The sequence below is a fragment of the Penicillium psychrosexuale genome, assembly GCF_028828465.1.
Source record: "Penicillium psychrosexuale strain IBT 29551 chromosome Unknown utg000003l, whole genome shotgun sequence".
NCBI classification, from domain to species: domain Eukaryota; kingdom Fungi; phylum Ascomycota; class Eurotiomycetes; order Eurotiales; family Aspergillaceae; genus Penicillium; species Penicillium psychrosexuale.
Window position 1 is genome coordinate 850,860 of NW_026643188.1, and position 18,138 is coordinate 868,997.

General features: G+C 46.4%; 7 protein-coding genes across 7 annotated transcripts; 5 read left to right on the top strand and 2 right to left on the bottom strand.

The window, feature by feature from the left end:
* Positions 1–311: 311 nt before the first annotated feature.
* On the top strand, positions 312–1,725 carry N7518_004236 (agmatinase; the record flags this gene model as incomplete). The annotated part of the gene is made up of 6 exons (XM_057185163.1): positions 312–399; positions 449–534; positions 594–761; positions 832–1,206; positions 1,261–1,408; positions 1,463–1,725. 6 exons carry the CDS (start codon positions 312–314, stop codon positions 1,723–1,725), a joined length of 1,128 nt encoding a protein of 375 aa, XP_057041933.1.
* Positions 1,726–1,797: 72 nt separating this feature from the next.
* On the bottom strand, positions 1,798–3,866 carry N7518_004237 (Zn(II)2Cys6 transcription factor; the record flags this gene model as incomplete). The annotated part of the gene is made up of 4 exons (XM_057185164.1): positions 1,798–2,628; positions 2,683–3,488; positions 3,555–3,724; positions 3,787–3,866. 4 exons carry the CDS (start codon positions 3,864–3,866, stop codon positions 1,798–1,800), a joined length of 1,887 nt encoding a protein of 628 aa, XP_057041934.1.
* Positions 3,867–4,512: 646 nt separating this feature from the next.
* N7518_004238 (uncharacterized protein) lies at positions 4,513–6,209 on the bottom strand (the record flags this gene model as incomplete). The annotated part of the gene is made up of 4 exons (XM_057185165.1): positions 4,513–5,242; positions 5,294–5,866; positions 5,922–5,968; positions 6,018–6,209. 4 exons carry the CDS (start codon positions 6,207–6,209, stop codon positions 4,513–4,515), a joined length of 1,542 nt encoding a protein of 513 aa, XP_057041935.1.
* Positions 6,210–6,824: 615 nt separating this feature from the next.
* On the top strand, positions 6,825–8,506 carry N7518_004239 (polysaccharide deacetylase family protein; the record flags this gene model as incomplete). Its single annotated transcript, XM_057185166.1, has 2 exons — positions 6,825–6,909; positions 6,960–8,506. 2 exons carry the CDS (start codon positions 6,825–6,827, stop codon positions 8,504–8,506), a joined length of 1,632 nt encoding a protein of 543 aa, XP_057041936.1.
* Positions 8,507–9,449: 943 nt separating this feature from the next.
* Positions 9,450–10,557, top strand: N7518_004240 (uncharacterized protein; the record flags this gene model as incomplete). The annotated part of the gene is made up of 5 exons (XM_057185167.1): positions 9,450–9,482; positions 9,611–9,713; positions 10,091–10,111; positions 10,177–10,224; positions 10,517–10,557. 5 exons carry the CDS (start codon positions 9,450–9,452, stop codon positions 10,555–10,557), a joined length of 246 nt encoding a protein of 81 aa, XP_057041937.1.
* A 1,005-nt stretch (positions 10,558–11,562) lies between these two features.
* N7518_004241 (uncharacterized protein) lies at positions 11,563–12,261 on the top strand (the record flags this gene model as incomplete). The annotated part of the gene is made up of 3 exons (XM_057185168.1): positions 11,563–11,726; positions 11,757–12,021; positions 12,070–12,261. The coding sequence occupies 3 exons, from the start codon at positions 11,563–11,565 to the stop codon at positions 12,259–12,261; spliced, it is 621 nt and encodes a 206-aa protein (XP_057041938.1).
* A 679-nt stretch (positions 12,262–12,940) lies between these two features.
* Positions 12,941–14,383, top strand: N7518_004242 (putative Golgi transport complex component Cog5; the record flags this gene model as incomplete). The annotated part of the gene is made up of 1 exon (XM_057185169.1): positions 12,941–14,383. One exon carries the CDS (start codon positions 12,941–12,943, stop codon positions 14,381–14,383), a length of 1,443 nt encoding a protein of 480 aa, XP_057041939.1.
* Between the last annotated feature and the right edge of the window lie 3,755 nt (positions 14,384–18,138).

The window sequence follows — 18,138 nt, forward strand, 5'->3', positions numbered from 1 at the left end:
TTTTATTATTTGAAATTAAAAGAATTACATACCATTTTCTCACAGTTTCTAATCTCAAATTCGTTTTCTTCTGTGATATTGCAACTACTACTACTAGTACTATCTCAATATCTCCACCTGGCCGATCTTGGCAAGAACCCCACGATGATTGTGGAAAGAGTCAGCGAGACAGCATGTCTCATTGATCGGATTTGCAGGATTTGCTGATCTGTTTTATTTGGTCTTAAGATAGCGCTAAATTTATAAAGAGCAATGGCTGCCCCCAATTCTACTCATGTACAACGTTTTGAATTTGTCGAACAATCTTCAAAATGCGCTTCACTACTTCCACATTATCTCTTCTTTTGCAGGGCGCTATTGCTTTGAATATCGGCCCAGAATATAGTCATCCGATAGAAGGTCAGTCACACAAGGTGACCCAAAGATCAACATACTAAACAAACAATAGATCTCGACGTCGATCTTCCATTCTCTCAGCCAGTCACATTTGCCCACCTAGAATGGCAAAGATGTCTCGCAGCATCTCACAATAACGTATGCAGCCGAAACATTTGTTTACCAATAATTCCACAGAGACCTAACCTTCGCAAAAGCCTCTTGACATCGCCATTCTTGGCTTCCCCTACGACACCTCAACATCATATCGTCCCGGAGCAAGATTTGGTCCTCGAGGCATCCGCGCAGGATCGGCGCGTGAGAAGAAGGGCCGAAGCTATAACACCGTGTGGGAGGTGGATCCATATGAAGAGGGACTTGAAATTGTGAGTGTAGTGCATTTTAAATCGATGAAGTTTATGAAATGCAATGTCGGGATCGCTAATCCATCACTAGATTGACTGTGGTGATATACCCATCACCCCATTCGATGCCGCGCACGCTTTCAAACAAATGGAGCAGGGTTACAGACAGGTTCTTTACCACCCGACGTCCGAGGAAAACTCATGGGAACATCCTCGGATCGTGAGTCTGGGTGGAGACCACTCGATTGTCTTGCCTATCTTGCGATCATTGAAACATGTGTATGGGCCGATCTCCGTTATTCACTTAGATTCGCACCTCGACACTTGGGATCCTTATGAGGGTTACACTGGAATCGCGTCCAACCAGTCGGCAATTACACATGGAACTTTCTTCTGGCATGCGAGTCGGGAGGGCTGTATTGCCAAGGGGACGAGTGTGCATGGAGGTCTAAGAACGAAGCTTTTTGTGAGTTGTGGGTGGCTCTTGTCGGGAATGAATACTAATCGGAATTATCAACAGAGTCCTAAGGATTACGAGATCGACCGAAATGTTGGATTTACGATTATCGAGGCCCATGAGATTGACGATATCGGCATGTCCGGGATCGTTAAAAAGGTCCGGAGTGTTGTCGGGGATACTCCGACTTATCTTTCCATTGATATTGACGGTGAGATTGCCCTTTCCTCTATCTAAGACACAGCAGATACTAATCCTCAACTAGTCCTCGATCCGAGCATTGCCCCTGCGACCGGAACTCCTGAATCGGGCGGATGGACCACTCGTGAATTGAAGCGATTCATTAAAGGCCTTGAAGGTGTGAATCTCGTTGGTGCCGATGTGGTGGAAGTCAGCCCACCATATGACACCGTTGCTGAGACTACTTCTATTGCTGCTGCGGACTTGATCGTTGATATTCTGGCTTCCATGTCGAAGTTGAAGACAGGTCCTAAGGTGAAGGCGCCAAGTTCAAGAGATGAGCTGTGAGCAGAGCTTGACATATGTTTCAAACTTTGAGATTTCAACCATGTATGAATCACGCTATATGAGACTTTGCTTTCAGATAGGCAAGACCAACTTGCCCGATTGTTTGAGCGCATCTCTCCAGTTAAGCACATTCTCATCTAAATCCATGATGTTCCAGATTTCCTGTATGACTTTCCATTGCCTTTTGAAATTGCCCATTGAGTACCTCTGGACTCGCTCCCACCATTCAACCCAAGGTTGTCGATCGATCGCCTCGCATGCAGCGATAAATGCTGGCCAAGACATAGGAGCTGCGCGTTTTCCGTCACTTGAGTATACATCTTTAAGGTCTTCTGCCAGCGAAAGGTTCTTCCAAATTGCCCCTACTTGCTGCTGAAGATCCACCGGGCTGGAGTCTTCAATTGCTCGATAATAAAAAATTGCGATCGCGCTGTGAAATGATAGAGCCTGGCAACGTATTATCTCAAGCATCGTCGGCTGCTCTAGCATGACGTGATGGAAAGACTCGGAGTCTATATCCCACGAAAAGATTTCATCCTTTAATGCCGAGCATGCCTCCAGCAAGATTGTTGGCACTTCAGCACCCTGGTAGAAGGCTAAATACTCGGCCACCTGACAGGTCCTTTGTAGAAGATTCCCCAGGTATGGGGTAATCCCATACATGTATTGGATGTTGGTGTCGTCGTCGTGGAAGTAAGGCTGCTCAAATAATGGACCTTCTGTTGTCCATTGTCTATGCTCTAGCTCGTGTGCTGTCGTTCGAGCCAGTAGGCTTAGGAAATGGCAAATACTGCTAACCTGCCGACTGGAGTCATTGAGTGAATCGGACGCACGGCCTGGTCTTTCCAGCTGACGACAACCCTTGAGATGAATTGGAAAATCTGAATCTTCTCCCGTCATTGTCTGATTTGTTAGATTTAATAAACTTTTTTATAACGTGGAGCGAAAGCTACCTACATCGATTGTGACCAAGGCCAGCATTGCCGTGAGATAGACTGTATATTTCTCGGAGTCATTGGGCGTTATGAGGGCAGTCTTGAGTGCTTGTAAAGCTTTGGCCCGATGCTGGAGACCAAGTTTGTGGTATTCTCGTGAACCACCCATGATGTTCCGGAGGTGGAATGCAGCCGATGATAATATACTGTGGAATAGTGAAATCGAGACTTCCGAGGAAGGCACCGGATTTTGGACGAGACAGAACTCAGGGCAGCCCTCGAGGGCGAATGGGAGATATGTTGTGCGCCAAGGGTTCCTCGGATGGAAAACTGGTTGTAGGAGCTCCGCGACATGATTTTTGTAGTGATACATAAGCATTGACGTATTGTGATCTTTGAACAGAGGTATTGAAAGCTCCATGTCTGGTGATGGATATATTGTGAGTGACATTTTTCTCGAGTATGGTAATGTTGGAGAATTCGGTGTATCCATCATGGCTATCACTGACTCCCAGTCTGAGGGGAAATCTATGAAATGGATTTCTGAATTAGAAATGACATTGTCATTCGTAATTATTTCAAAATCTCCGCTGGACAAGTCAACTGTGTCCACTGGACTAGGAGCGATCTCAGAAGTACAGTCCTGAGTCTGATGACTGTTCTCCAAAGAAGCGTGAGGTTCGAGATATTCAATGCCGCCATGTTCCCGGCTGGAGAATATTGAAAAGGGCCCTATACTGACTGTGCGCGACGGTGTTGAGATTATGTCAAGAGAGGATATCATTCGGTTGATCTCGGCATCCGAAATGCTAGGGGAAGTGGATTGTTCTTAATTATGATATCTATCAGTGAATGTGCCTTTGAAACAAGGCCAAGAAGAGGGTCGGAACTCACCTAGTCTGACCTGCCTGCGTCGTAGGCCTTGAATATCTCGCTTCTTATCTGTAATCCAGCACAGATTCACACCGTAGCCGGCGCATTCCAGGCGGGATTTCTGGCAAACTTGACACCCATTTTCTTGACGCTCATCACATTTGACCTTCCGAGACCTGCAGGTCCAGCATCTGTTCATGTCAGCTTGAAAGGTACGTGGAAGTTCGAATATAGTTGAAACTTGATGTATTACCCTGTGAATGTCACCGATTTCTGCTTTGCTTGGCGAATACGTTTGGTTTGTTTTCTAGGAGCTGTCACGGGGCCACCCATTGTATCGGTCTGACTGTCAATATGAGCAATGGTAGTCACCTTTCGATGGTCGTAAGGGTATCAGAGAGACCCGCGTTATGGCACAACGTGCAGTTGGATGGTCAAGACCACGCAGTTCTCGATAGTGGAGCTAGCTTGAGATACGGGGTCAGTGAGGACCAATAATTGCAGGTAATAGCCGATGATGTGCCCCTTGTGCAAAGATATCTGCTCTGGACCCCAAGACTGTGGGGTTCAAATATCTTGATTCCATGACATAACATATTTTGGGGATGAACTCGGCCTTATCAGGTTGGAAAGCCGAGGACTTATCAATTCTTTATCAGTGTCTTATCTTATCACCCTATCTTGGATAGGCCTTTTGAAAAGGGAAGGAGCCAGCGAGAGCAAGTAATCTTAGACCAGTTGGACATGTAGAATAGACGTATTTTTAGCCACACCAGGATAATGGCTTTTGCGGCCTCTGCCATTAGTTGGGTTGATAGTAGTTCTTTAGATTTTCTTTTTATAGATATCTTCTCCCTTCTTACGGTGGAAGAAGGCAAGAAAAGGCTTAATTTGGTAGACGACATTTCTATGTATAATCTTCGATTGATATCATTGGCTCAACCCATTGACAGACTGGCATGGAATGCTTCAGCCTATCTCAGTGCAACTCCGCTTGCGGTCCTGTATAGTTCCCTTTTCCGTGCAATATCCACCACAGCGCCACTAACAACGTCAATCCACATGTGATCACACTGGTATAGTTCATATCTTCCGGGGATGTTGGCAGGGTATAAGGGAAGCAGTAAATCACAAAAGAGACAGCAATGTACATGCATGCGACAGAATTGACAACAGGGCCAATTTTCCCCATCCAAAATGGACCAGGGCGGATGTTCTTGCGTCCAGTTATCAAATGTGGAAATATCGCGAGGAAGTATGAGACTGTCGTCAGCAGCACAAACGAACCGATAAAGGCCGAGAAGGCAGTATAGGATCCCACATAAATTGCTCCGATACATGTCAGAAACACTCCGCATGCCAAAGTTGCATACAGTGGGCTATGCCATTTCGGGCTTATAGCCCCGATATGTTTGGAAAATGGCGTCGCGTTATCGCGACCCAGGACATAGAATGTCCTTCCTGCGGTAATATAGCATCCAATCGTTGCAATGAAGATGGGTACGATCGTGAGTGTAAGAAGCCCCACTGCACCTGCTCGGGAACCGGTTGCTTGCAAATAGATATCACCGAGAGGAGAGATAGAATCGGCGTTCACAATGAGGGATAGGTCGGTGACAGCATAGAATATGGAAATCAGATAGCAAAGACCAGTTGCGAAGCCGATGGTCACTTGGCAAGCAAGTGCTTTGGGGATATTCCGTCTCGCACTAGTCGAAGTGTCAGCGAAAGAAGCATTACCATAGACCGATATTGCCTACTCAGGAATCTCTTCTGCAATGTGAGTGACGCAGTCAATGGCGCCGATTGCAAATGCCCCGTTCAACATGCCTGCAAGGAATGTGAATCCGTCAGAGTAACCAGTAATGTTGTTCCAGTCTGCCCAGACGAATTCATTCGATGCATATCCTGCTCCATCCCTGCTTGGCATAATAGCACAAACTAAGACTGAGATGACAAAACCGACAATAATGAAGAACGATCCGATCCTGCTGATGACCGCGAGAGCCCGTTGGCAGAACATCACAGTAAGACAACATAGCCAGGTGATGATCAAATAGCAAACAAAAACATGCCAGCGCTGCGGTTTTACCTCTGGATGGTAGAGCGTGTATGAATAGACAATCATGCTTCCTGTCATGGAACAGTTCCCTGCTACGGCGAATGTCCATGCGAGGCCATTCAACCACCCTGCAAACCAGCCGCACAACCTGCCATAACGAGGACCAGCGGTTATTGTAGCCCAGTGATAAACGCCTCCAGATGCCGGAATAGCAGAAGCGAGCTCGGCAATTGATGCGGCAATGAAGCAATAGAAAAAGGAGGCAGTGGCGCTATCCTTCGGGTAAGCATCCTAGGAAAAACTTCCGTAAACGTGTGGGGACCTACAACTCGTATATTACTCCAGGTGGTCCACCATTGTAGAGTGAGGCAATCTAAGATGTGTTAGTAGTGCACAATTTGGAGAGAGTATCTGGTGCTTACAATTCCGCCTCCCAGGACCGCCCAAGCATTCCCGGTAGTGATTCCAGTTGCACAAGCACTCAGGAGATTAAAGCTCTTCGCAAGTACAGGCGTGACCTGAGTCTCAGTAACCTCTTTTGTCGATCCTTGGAGGGAAGACTCGAGATCGCCAGGGTTTTCTTTGGTTTCAAACTGTGCCATGGCAGTAGACATGAATTGCAACGCAGTATGTAAGATTGTATATCACTCACATCTTTCGATGGAAATTGCTTTGGATATTTATGGCTTTTCTTTATCTTTACAGTTCCCTTAGTCCATTACAAGAAAGGTTTCGTCCTTTCAAGATATGTGAGAACAGGTCGCTGGCTCTTACTTGAAAACCAAGATGCGATTGAACCCGACGATAGTATTGGCTAAGAGATACTTTTATCTTTTGTCTCTTTTAGATATATTATATCGTATGTCGAATCAACCTACGGAGTACAAGCTAATTTCTCTTCGCTAGCTCTTGCCATACGAATTCATTTCTGATAAGACCTATGATTTCACAGTACTGCGTAGTGGCAACAAGCTTTTATCGAGAAAAATTTCCTATCACTATCGCGACCCCCGTGTTGAGTGGTAACGCATACCCATTCTACTCGCTGGCTGTTGCCGGATCTGGATATGCTCGCGGGCCTGATATTTCCCCACCGGACCGACCTATTATACATTATGGCTGTCCGGTGAAGTTCATATATTCCGACTTCACAAATATAAAGCACGATCCATCCCTCTTACCCTTGGGCTCCTATCTAAAAAATCTCAGACTTGCAATATTCCACAAACATGGCTCACTCCCTGAGTAACCAATCTATCATCATAACAGGGGCCTCTGCACCATTTGCAGAGGCTTTTCGTGCTTGCTATGGCGGTAAGTTTAATTAGAAATGGAGAATTATATATCAGCTAACATCTATCAAGGTACCAAGAACAAGACTATCGCGGTCAACCTAGATCATCTAATATCTAGCAATTTGACCGAAGCTCAGGCTCAGGTAAACACCGCTTTCAGCGCTCTTGGGGACCGAATAGAGGTTCTTATTATCGATGCCAGAACGCAGCAGCCATATGGGCTAGACTCGATTTGGGAGATTCCGTTGAGTGAATGGGATCAGGGACACACATCCATGAGCTGTCGGAGGAAAATGCTGGCGCAGGCAAAGTTGTTCCTTCAGCACCAATTCCAGGTCAGCAAGTTGAAGCCCCATGAGAATGAACCAGGGAGCGGTTTTTCTGTTGTGGTCCTCGGTTATCAAGATTTCTTCGGTGTTTCACTCGATCAAGTTATTTCTAAACTCCAGAGAGACGTCTCACGACTTCACCCGGGTGCTTCTTTCAACTTCCTTGATCTTAGCACCTCAAGAGAGGCCTCTGTCGCGTCCATCGTCGCGGCAACAGCGACACTGGTCTCAGCGAAACCCACCTGTGGAATAATCTCGCTCAGCGACATTGCGAGTGTAAACCCTACTGAAAAGAGCAAAAGCGACAATTTCGTTGCTGAGAATACCCAGCTTTGCCAAAGTCTCCCCTTCCATCATAAGCACCCAAAGGTCAAAGTTGCTTTGTCGTTTGACTTTGACGCAGTCTCTGCCTTCCTGGGGACAGGACACCATCCAGACAACAACTTGGCAGACTACAGCACAGGCATATTCGCCGGTCGAGTGGGTGCCAATCGGCTACTGCGCATGTTACAAAAACACCAAGTAGCCGACAAAGTCACTTGGTTCATCCCCGGGCACACGATGGAAACCTTTGAAGCGACTGTCAAGGAGATTGTTAAGTCCGGTGCCGAGATAGGACTTCATGGTTATTCCCACGAAGGTGCTTACCAAATGACACCAAGTCAAGAGCGAGATGTGCTAGTGAAGTGCATGGAACTGGCCCAGCGGCTAACCGGCAAAAGAGTGCAAGGCTATCGCGCGCCCATGTACCAGCTGCGCGAAACAACAATCGAGCTTCTGAGGGAGTTTGAATTTCTATATGACTCCTCCCTGAGTCACCATGACTCACAGCCATATTTTACACCCAGCGATCCGCCAATTAAACCGGTGGATTTCTCCCAGCCGGCCAGTACGTGGTTGCGCCCCACGCCACTTTCTGAGACGAATGCCCGCCCCGTCGGTCACCCACTTGTGGAAATTCCGACCGGCTGGAATAATGAAGATATGATGGCGTTACAGTACTTCCCGCATCTCGACAATACCAATGGGCAGGTTGATGCACGGGTGGTTGAGCAGAGATGGAAGGACATGTTTCTGTGGCTGTGGGAGAATGCAGACGTTGATGGGGGCGATGGAAGCTTTGTCTTCCCTATCTTGATGCATCCCGATACCAGTGGCATGTCCCATGTGATAGGGATGGTTGATCGTTTTGTAGGGTGGCTCCGGGGATGGGGGGACGCAGTTCAGTTTTGCACTTTTGAGAGTATCACACGGCAGTGGTTAGAAGAGCAGCAAAGGGCCAAATGAAACCGTAGGATATTGATTTATAGAAAATGAATATGTCTGTTTGTCTAGGTGATTATAGGAGGAATCAGGTTACTCCGTATATCTGTCTTTGATCGAGGTATATTGGATTCAGTTACTGGGTAGATCATTATATATCTATAGCTGCTTTCACACCCTAGAGACTCCTGGGATAAGCATTTCCAATCTAAGTTCCCTATATGTAAGATTGCTCTAACTATATCGAACGAAGGCTAGCTCTACGTCTTTTTTAAAAGAGCTTCTACCCTTGAGAATGTTTATTAGGTATTGGTTCTCGCAGAAAACTCTACATTGGCGGAATCTCATGGCGAATCTTTAAATCACATCCTTTTTGATACCCAGTTAGCTCGTTTGGTTCTTCAAGAAAACATCCCTTGTGTGCTAGCATCTAGCCTCCCCAATTTATAAGATCTTTCCCGAGCCTATAGTCTGTCGGTCTTAATCTTGACTGGACAACCGACGAGGGATTGGTAAATCTTTGGACTATTACTTCATAGTTGACAAAAGACTTATCAGTCACTACTATAGCCTTATGATCTTCTTGCCAACATTATTCGAGAAACTCATGGTTCTCAATCCTCGACGTAGACACTTGCCAGGCCCCTATTTAGTCCTTTGACACGCCAGTAAAGCTTCTCTCATTATTCATTGTCACTGGCAACTTGTTTCCTTCCAGACTCGACCCATTCTTGCAATGGTCTCTAAAACCTTTCCTGATCGGTGAACGAGGGGTGCGCTTCAGCAAAATCCACGGGAAAGAGCCTCCGTGTGTTGTCTTGAAGAAGGAGCCCTTGGGATAAAAGCAGTAGCTTCCACCTAAGAATTTCCTCTTGTCAACAATACACCTCTACTGCTCGCATCATTTGTGCTGCCGCTTTCTTCTGCTTCTTCTTCTTTTTTTTATAAAGAAAACAAGATCTCCCCAATGGCAGATGCCCAGCCGCCGCGGAAGCCCTGTGTAAGTTTGATCACCACTGCCATACCTTTCTTTCCTGCATCCCTCCCAATCCTCAATGCAATGATACTTCTACCATGACCATCATATTCCATCTATAGATTGTCGGAATACGTACTAATATAGGACAGGGCTTCTGCCACGTTTGCAACTTCCCTGGGCACACGGAGGAGAATTGCACCCGCCTGAGGGCATTGGGGTCACTGAACAGAATGTCCCTCCCCCCACTCCCCCGTAAGACCTATATACCTGCTTCTGAGGAAGTTTATATTGATTGAGATGTGACTGCTACAGAAAAAGCGCAAGTCGCACCGCATCTTTCGAGGTGGGAAGGCCAAGAAGGGCATGTCATGTTGTTTTCCATGATATCTTACCCAAAATTAACTCTCACCTCACTCTCACCTCACTCTCACTTCACTTTCACCTATCTCTCACTTCATCTCTCACTTCATCTCTCACTTCATCTCTCACTTCATCTCATCTACTTCTTGCTTCATTCTTTTATATGTTGCCGTCTTTCACTGCTTCATTGCTCCGTTGCCCTGTTGGTCCGTTGTTCCGTTTCTCCGTTGCTGTTGTGCCGCACAGAGGAATGACTAACGTATTAACAGCCAAGACTGCCGCAGAGAAAGGTACGTGTGCCTAAATAATTCTACGGAATAAGCGAACAAAATGCTGACATACCTTGTGTGCTTAGCACCTGCCTCTAACAGCAGCGCTCCTCCGGCTGCTACCACTGCCATCGGTAAGCTAAATGCCGCTATCTAGCACTACATCCTGTCTTGATGTATTGGCGTGTGTTGTGGTGGTCACCTGACCATCAGCCCGGTGCCACAGGCACCAACCCTTCGTACTAGATAGTCGGGCATTCTGTCCCTTAGGAAAATACAACTCTCTCCCTCTTTACATCGCAGCACTACAGCGTAGTCCAATCAGCGTGTGTTGCTACTCTGCGTGGTGTTGCTGTTTCGATTTCTGTTTTTCTTGCTACGCCGAAGTGTCACTGTTATTGAATGGTTGTGCTAACAGTTAATTAGTGGCCACCCCCTCCAACAAGGAGGAAAAGAAACAGGAGTGACAAGTCTTGCCGGCCCTTTTTAGTTTTTAGTTTTTCCTCCTTTTTTTACCTTTCTCTGTTTCTTATGAGTCCGGGCTGTGGCCCAAATGCAATCAAGACCGGCGTGACCACTTTTAACCACTCATCTGCCGTAGAGAGTAAAAACACGTGTTAAATTCATGCTCCCATATCATTGGCGTTGATCTGAGCTATCATGAATTTCCATATGCCTGGTTGAGAGCACATTATGCCCAATTTCGAACTTTTTGAACAACTTTCTTTCTGCTAGACCAGGTATTTCACTCGCTTGTTCTGGATTCTGACCCTATACACTCTACATATGTGGCTCAGCCCATTTAAGTTGCCGAGACAGTCCGCGCTTTCAAATATACCTAGCTAGCAACTTTAGATCCCCGGCTCGTGGGCTTCGTCTCGAAGTTACCTAATCAGCCAACTTCACCTGGGCACCTCTAGGCTGGGCAATCTTGGAAGCTCCGGAGAGAGAATAAGGACCCCAATGTTGAAGCGTGACTAGGAGAATTCATCAACTGTAGGGTAGTGGTTTGGATCCATGATTACACATATACACGTATGCATACATAGGTAAACCTTGGGAGAACGTTCGCATGACACCTACACCGTCCACCATTTTCTCTTTCCACATTTTCTCTTTTTTACTCCTTCAAAACACCTCAATATGGCCGAGACAGAAGATCAGCCTCATGCCTTTCTCAGGTTCCTTGTTCAACAAGCCAGAGATCTTGAGCCTGACTTCCTTTCTCCTGAAGACTTCCAGAGGCTTGGAGTTCAAGCATTCCAAGTATCCCTGGCCCCGGAACATGGCGAAGGTCTCCAATTTGATCCGTGTTTCTTTCGACCACACCCCGATAAACTGTTTGAGAAATATCCAATGTACATTTACCACTTGGAAGATGATCCACGGGACATACAATTCACCACCTTAAATGATTACATACAGGATGCCCTAACTGAGCATTCCCTGAATACGCTCCTATAATTGCGAGGATGGAATACGAGGAGGATTTTGATGTTCCACCAGAGCGTGATCCATATACGCATGCCCAGGATGTAGAGGAGGCTATTGAGTCTCACATCAAGGCTGGAAGATCCGGACCGCATGAATGGTTCACACTTGTAAACTTCAGAAAAAAAGATCAAGAACGTTGGAAGTAAGTAGACAGTCAAATATTGGATTATAGCATGGGACTAACAATTCCTAGCCCAAACCAAAGAGAAGACGACCCTCGTGTCTACGAGGGATTTGAAGATCCAAAACCGTGGCGTGTGGTCAATCATTACCGATACACCAGTCGTCCTCTTAAGCCACATTCAATTATGTCGTGTCTCGCTCAAATTTGGCCTGATAGAAATCAGAGCCTCACTACCCACGAGTTGAGAGCCATCGTTAACATGATGCTTCTTCGAGTGAATCACAAACCGTTTCGCAGATGCCATATCCATCCAGTAGGTGATTTCCCATGTTTTACGTGATAATGTCTAAGACCAATATAGATTTTGGTTCTCTCTTATATGGGTGGTCATCACGGCAGAATCATTCAGGCTTCGTATGATGGAAAGGGACTGATTCTACAATATTCGCAACTATGGAGCTTTGCGGATATTAAAACGGCACCGGTGGAATTGTTCGTCCGATATCGTTTAAGCAAGCCAGTTGGTGCTATTCGCACGTTGTCCCTTGAATAGCTACATGTTTTAATCCCTTGATTATGATAGAGCAGTTCATGAAGCAGTTGTTGAAGCAATGGTTGAAGCAGTTATTGAAGTAGTGGTTGGAGCAGTTGTTGGAGCAGTTGTTGAGGATGAAGTAGTTGATATGATAAAAGTGACTTAATTTTGTTAGTGGTTTATATACAAATTGTAGGTACTCCGTATCTACCGTCTTGCTAGAGAGTAAGCTGAATCCCGGTGTAACAGAGGCTAGCGACGTAATCTTTGACACCGGAATAATATAAGTGTTCGATTTCTTCAAAATAATAGATGTTACTACAAATACTTATCGATATCTATCAACCAATAGTGGAAATTAGATTAAGCTGTTGTGGTTGAACCTATGCGATAGAGTACAATTTTTATATTAGCTCGCTTGTGGTGGTGGTTCCGGGGAATGTATCAGGTGACCAATCAATGTCACCTGATCCGTTATCGGCCATGTGGGCTTCCTATCTCCAGGCCAATATCCCTCTCTCCTCCAATGACCAAGTCGTCTGATGTCAAAACATTGAGAGCCGCATTGAAGACATATTAATTCCAAACTCTACATTCCCCTGATTGGCTGGATTAAAAGATCTTCTCAAGTTACTTCATTGCTCTTCTCTTCTATGCAGCCCCATTGAGATAGACATTGGACTTGTCTAGACCCATCATGGTGGAAGGAGATCCGTCATACATAGACTATGAGGCCTTCTTAGACCCAGACTTCTCCCCATCCTCATTCGCCAATACATTGGTGACAAGCACAAACAATGCAACAGATACCCCGTTGGATTTGTCAACACCATTGTCACGGGTGCTCTTTGATCTTCAGGAGATCGACACACACATCCATGCATTGACAACCAGATCAGCACTCTCATTGCTTTCACATACTCAAAGCCAAACAGCTGCCGCTGATAATATCTTGAAAGAATCAGGGACGCAAATTGCTTCTGTGACTCAAGGGTACGAGCGCCTCCAAAAGGAGGTTGTACAAAAATGGGAAGCAGCTGACAAAGCTCGTGTTGCTGCCGAAAACTCGCTTGAAACTGTTCGCCTAGCAAGGGCTGTAGCGCGCTGCTTAACCCTGGGTAGACAGCTGGAGAGTCAGGTTTCTGAAATTACAGGCCGAGGGCCGACCCCATCATCAGGACCGGATGGAGCAACATCACCGTCACCTGGAAAAGATGGCTTCCGCGCACTGGAACGAGCAGCGTACACAATTTTGAATCTGCGAGAAATGTTCTCAGCCACGACACAGGGCGAGGAAGGCTATGGTTTGGATCGGGTGAAAGCCATTCGCACTCTACGTGGAGAATTTGTCATTCCCGCAGAGAACATGGTCAAGTCGAGAGCACAACAGACCATCAGCCGATTTTCTTTGTCCTCCAACTCGGCAAGCACCAATAGCCAGTCATCAATGCCATCTGGCTATAAGCAAGCCCGCGATGCCCGAGCACGACTGGCCACCGCTGCCATAACTCTATATCTTCTTTCGCCTCTACCAAAAGGCGCAAGCACTGCAGCCGACTACAAGCCAGAACTCTTATTGTCAACACTACAAGGGTTCATGCACACGGCGATCATGACATCCGTGAATGCCCTCGCCCGGGCTCTTACCCAGCTCCCAATCATGAACCAAACACTCGCCGACACCTCTGCACGATGCCAAGATATAGTTGCCTTGGAGAGCATTCTCAAAAACATCCGCCCACCACCACACCCTCTCTTGGCCTCCACTGCCACATCCGACGAACCAGCCCCCGAGTCCCAAACAGCGGCCTCGAACAAATATAATCTCCTGCAGCCTCTTCTCCAGGCTCTAGACACCTCATCACTTCCTTCCTACTACTGGCGCTCTATCGCCTCTTCTCTCGCCCCGCGTGTCCAGGACATCGTCAACCGAGGCGGTGTTTCTTCCCGTACATTGCGATCCAACCGTGACCGACTAAGAGTCGAGATCAAGGAGTGTGTGCTCCGTGCGTCGCAGGTGTCTGCCACCAGCCTGCTAGCCGAGAAGGGTCGACCAGGAACCGACACGGTGGTGGTTGGAAACTGGGAGCGAGAAGCTGCCGTGATGGTGAGCTCCATTGTTGGTTCTCTGGGACGGTAATCTGTAGCTACTGCAAGCATGGTGTACATGTTACCGACTCAAGATTCGATACAAGATAGATGATGTCAATCGCATGGATTGACGACAGCTTTAATGAGAAATATAGTTGTATGGTATTATCTATCTAGAGTGGGATATTACGCCCGAATCTGATGTGCTCTGATCTTTAGATGTGAACTAGAGACTATGAAGGTCGTCGATAAATGACGTGACGACGATAATAAGGAAATACAAACTAATAGCCAAGCTAAGGGAGGCGTTCGTACCATTCCCAGAGGGACAGGACGTCCCATGGAACCGATCGCGTGGCGACGGATAACAATTGCATGGTATGTTTTCTCCCGGTGTTTCGGCATATCCTCGGCATCCATGTCCCCGTGCTCTTGCCAGACAACAATTGTCGTTTTGTGGGTCAATGTTGCCACGGGTGTGGATTCTCTTTTTGAAGATCTTCCGGCCCCTCCAAGTAGACGGTTATTCGACATGTCTTTAGTTTTAAAATGATGGTACTAATCGCATAGATGAAACTTTGAAGGTCGAGAACGGTTGTATCCAGCGAAATGCAATGTATGTAGAAGGGAACCCCCGATCGGTAGTGATGAAGCTCAGATCGGAGAGATAGTCGCGTTACATGTGTGAGGGTGTTCAAGTTGCTCATGGGAGGACCGCCAAGAGAAGAGAACAGAATATGAGATACTAGAAGGCGATGAACTAATGTGGTTAACGGTCGAGACAAGCAAGGATGAAGGATCGTTGTGTTGTTATCTGGATCTAATAGGGTGTTAAAAAGTTACAACGACTGCACTCATGAAAATACAACCACTATTCATGTGCCTGTTCGCTTGTTTGGCTCCTCTTCCCCGTGAGCTGAACAGCCGTGAAGAAGCTGCTGGAAGAATTTAGTTTTGGGCATAAGACATTCGACATTCGACATTGACTTTAGCATATTGGCTGATTTCTGCGTTGCAGTTGCCACATATAAGGTGTTCAACACAGTAGTTGCCCCATGCCTTTGAGGGGTGTTTTGATGCCTAGGGGCGCATCTAGGATGTGTCAGAAAAGATTGTTGTACAGGAGGTGGTAAGCTTCGGGGAAATGGAGGGGAGTGAAGATAGTGTGATAAGGGAAGGATGAAAATGGGGATATGAGAGAATATATTGTAGGAAGAGAGTGAGTCGGATCCGAAGATCAGAAGAGAAAGAGAAAGGGACATAAATGGGGAAAAGGCGGAAGACCCATTCTCCTGTCATTGCATACATATGGATATGCTTATTTGAGCCTCAAATGTTTGAATGTGAACGGTCTTAGGAAACGAACTAATAGAAGCTCTCACTATACACCTGACTCTATGTAAACAAAGCATCAATGCCACATTATCAGACTTCACTTTTCCACTGGCAATAGTTGCTACATAAGGATCATCTCTTTATATACTCAACCTTGGAATAATGCCAGCTCTCTCATATCCCAAATATCAAATTCTACCACTACTGTAAATATCTCAACCTTGACGTCGCACCATGGGCGACAGACCCTTGGAAGTAACAAGCACCCAGCACCTCGGCACATAAGTCCCAGGTACCAGCAACCAACCAGGCGCGAAGCCAAGGCGCGAACAATTAGCGTACCTGACTAGGAACAAAGAAACCGCTAGGTACCTTCGGACAACCATCTTAGTACCAGGTTATTGGGACTAGATCGTCAGCTCGTACAGAACCCAAAGCAAAAACCTCCGAGCATCGGAAATAATCCCCATACAATGTACATACTCTGTACATACACATTAAATATGATTTGCCGCAGATAAGCGAGTAATATACATCTGCAAGTACGTTGTGCAAGTACCTGAGCGCTGGATGTTCTAGAGTCAGATGACTCCCACGCAGCGTACCATCTAGGCAGTTCTGAAATGGCTGAAAGCTGGTAACTATGTGTACTGCATGTTGACTCAATGCCCTAGATGCAGAGGGGACAGATGCATGTCAGTTGCTAGGAGGTGAGGGGGGTTGGTCCAATTAGCTTGTGGGAATTGGCATGGGTATGGATTAAAGAGGTAAGCGCGCTTTGTCCGCGCCGTCTGGTCTGGAATTCACATGTGAGTTGAACTTTCAGCCTCCTGCTAGGACTTATTGTATGTACTGTGTGTGTGTATCGATTGCTGTCTATGGGTTATAAGGTTGATTAATGTTTTAGATAGTCAGTATCTATCTCATTAGATGCTGCTATATAATATGAGACGAGACTATGATATTATTATTATTTTAATTTATATCGTCACATTATAAGGCGGCTCCTACGTGGCCCCCAGGTACGCATCCCGACATAATCAGGTACAGTTTACATGGATGGACCTGGTATGAGATGCATGGCCTGTGATTGGACTGATTAGTAAATGATCGATGACCAGTCAGATTAGACGGCTGGAAAGGCAAACGGATCGCCCCAGGGGCAATAAAACGGGTGGCAGTGTGCGGAGTCCAAAGTACTGCCACATAATAAAGAAAATCTCGATCTCTGGAAGGCGTGGAAGATGTGGAAGTTTCAACCGTAGCCCTGGAGATCTCACAAGTCAAAGACGTCAGCATATGTATCCACTGACCCGGATGGGCCCCGGCACTATAATCAGGTTTATCGATAAGCCCTGCGGCTTGGTACCTGGCTCTACTTGGCCGTGCGCCTCCCTTGCCAGCCCTGCAGATGTACCTACAGGTACCCGGGTCTGAGATTTTCCCCTCTTCTCGTACATCCCTAGGTAGGCTATTTGTAGCGACGATCTATCCATGCTTTCTGAGACCCCGGTATATCCATATGGACAGACGACATATGTGCGTTGCATGTTTTATTTCTCCGTACTTCATTCACATGGGACTTTTCCCGTGGCTTTCCCGTGGGAGATAACGTCAACTACGGAGTAAACTGTCGATCATTTAGACTAGCGGCAGGAGCCCCATCCTCACCTATTTCACTTATAGCACCTGCTGACATCCCCAAATCATATTCCACAAACTATAATACGTAATGTAGATTTAATATACCGTCCTTGCTCAAGGGAACCATGTCTCTAGGGAAGAGTAGTGTATATCGCCTCTTTTCCACCCGCCAATCGTGTTCGCTGGATCATAACCGAACTTCCATGGGGCCGATCTGGGGCCAATGCGGTATCGTACATGAGTCAGAACTTTTGGATCTACAATACGGAGTATACCCAAGGGAATAAGCACATCATCCAGATCGGCCGTGGCATCAGATCTCAATCTATTTCCCAGGGTATTTGATCCCAAGGCTAAATAAAGCCAGGCGAATAGAGTACATTAAGGTACATGAGAACCAAGGAATCAAGGATCTAAGGATGTTGTACAACATTGACTTCTAAGCCTGGGAATTGCCGTTTGCAGACTCGAGGGAAGTGGGGGGAAAGTTTAGTAGCGACGCAGGCACGATGGACCAACGGGCTTAGTCCCAGGGGGTGAAAGTTTCAGATGGGGAGTTGCCTGAATGCGGTTTCAACGGAGCTGCCGGATCCCCCAGGTGACGAGCTCTTTTTATTATTATTTCGGTCTTGGTTCTAGGGCATTTCCGGAGAAATAAGTACATATCGAAAGCGGGATGTTCTAGAATGTATAGAATGTATAGAATCCATATTATAGAATGTGTACAATATGGAAATGAGATCTATCTCTTATCAACACCCCCCGCAGTCTACATGTATAAATCTAAAATTATCATGGGCTCGGACCAATGTGAGATCCTCCATA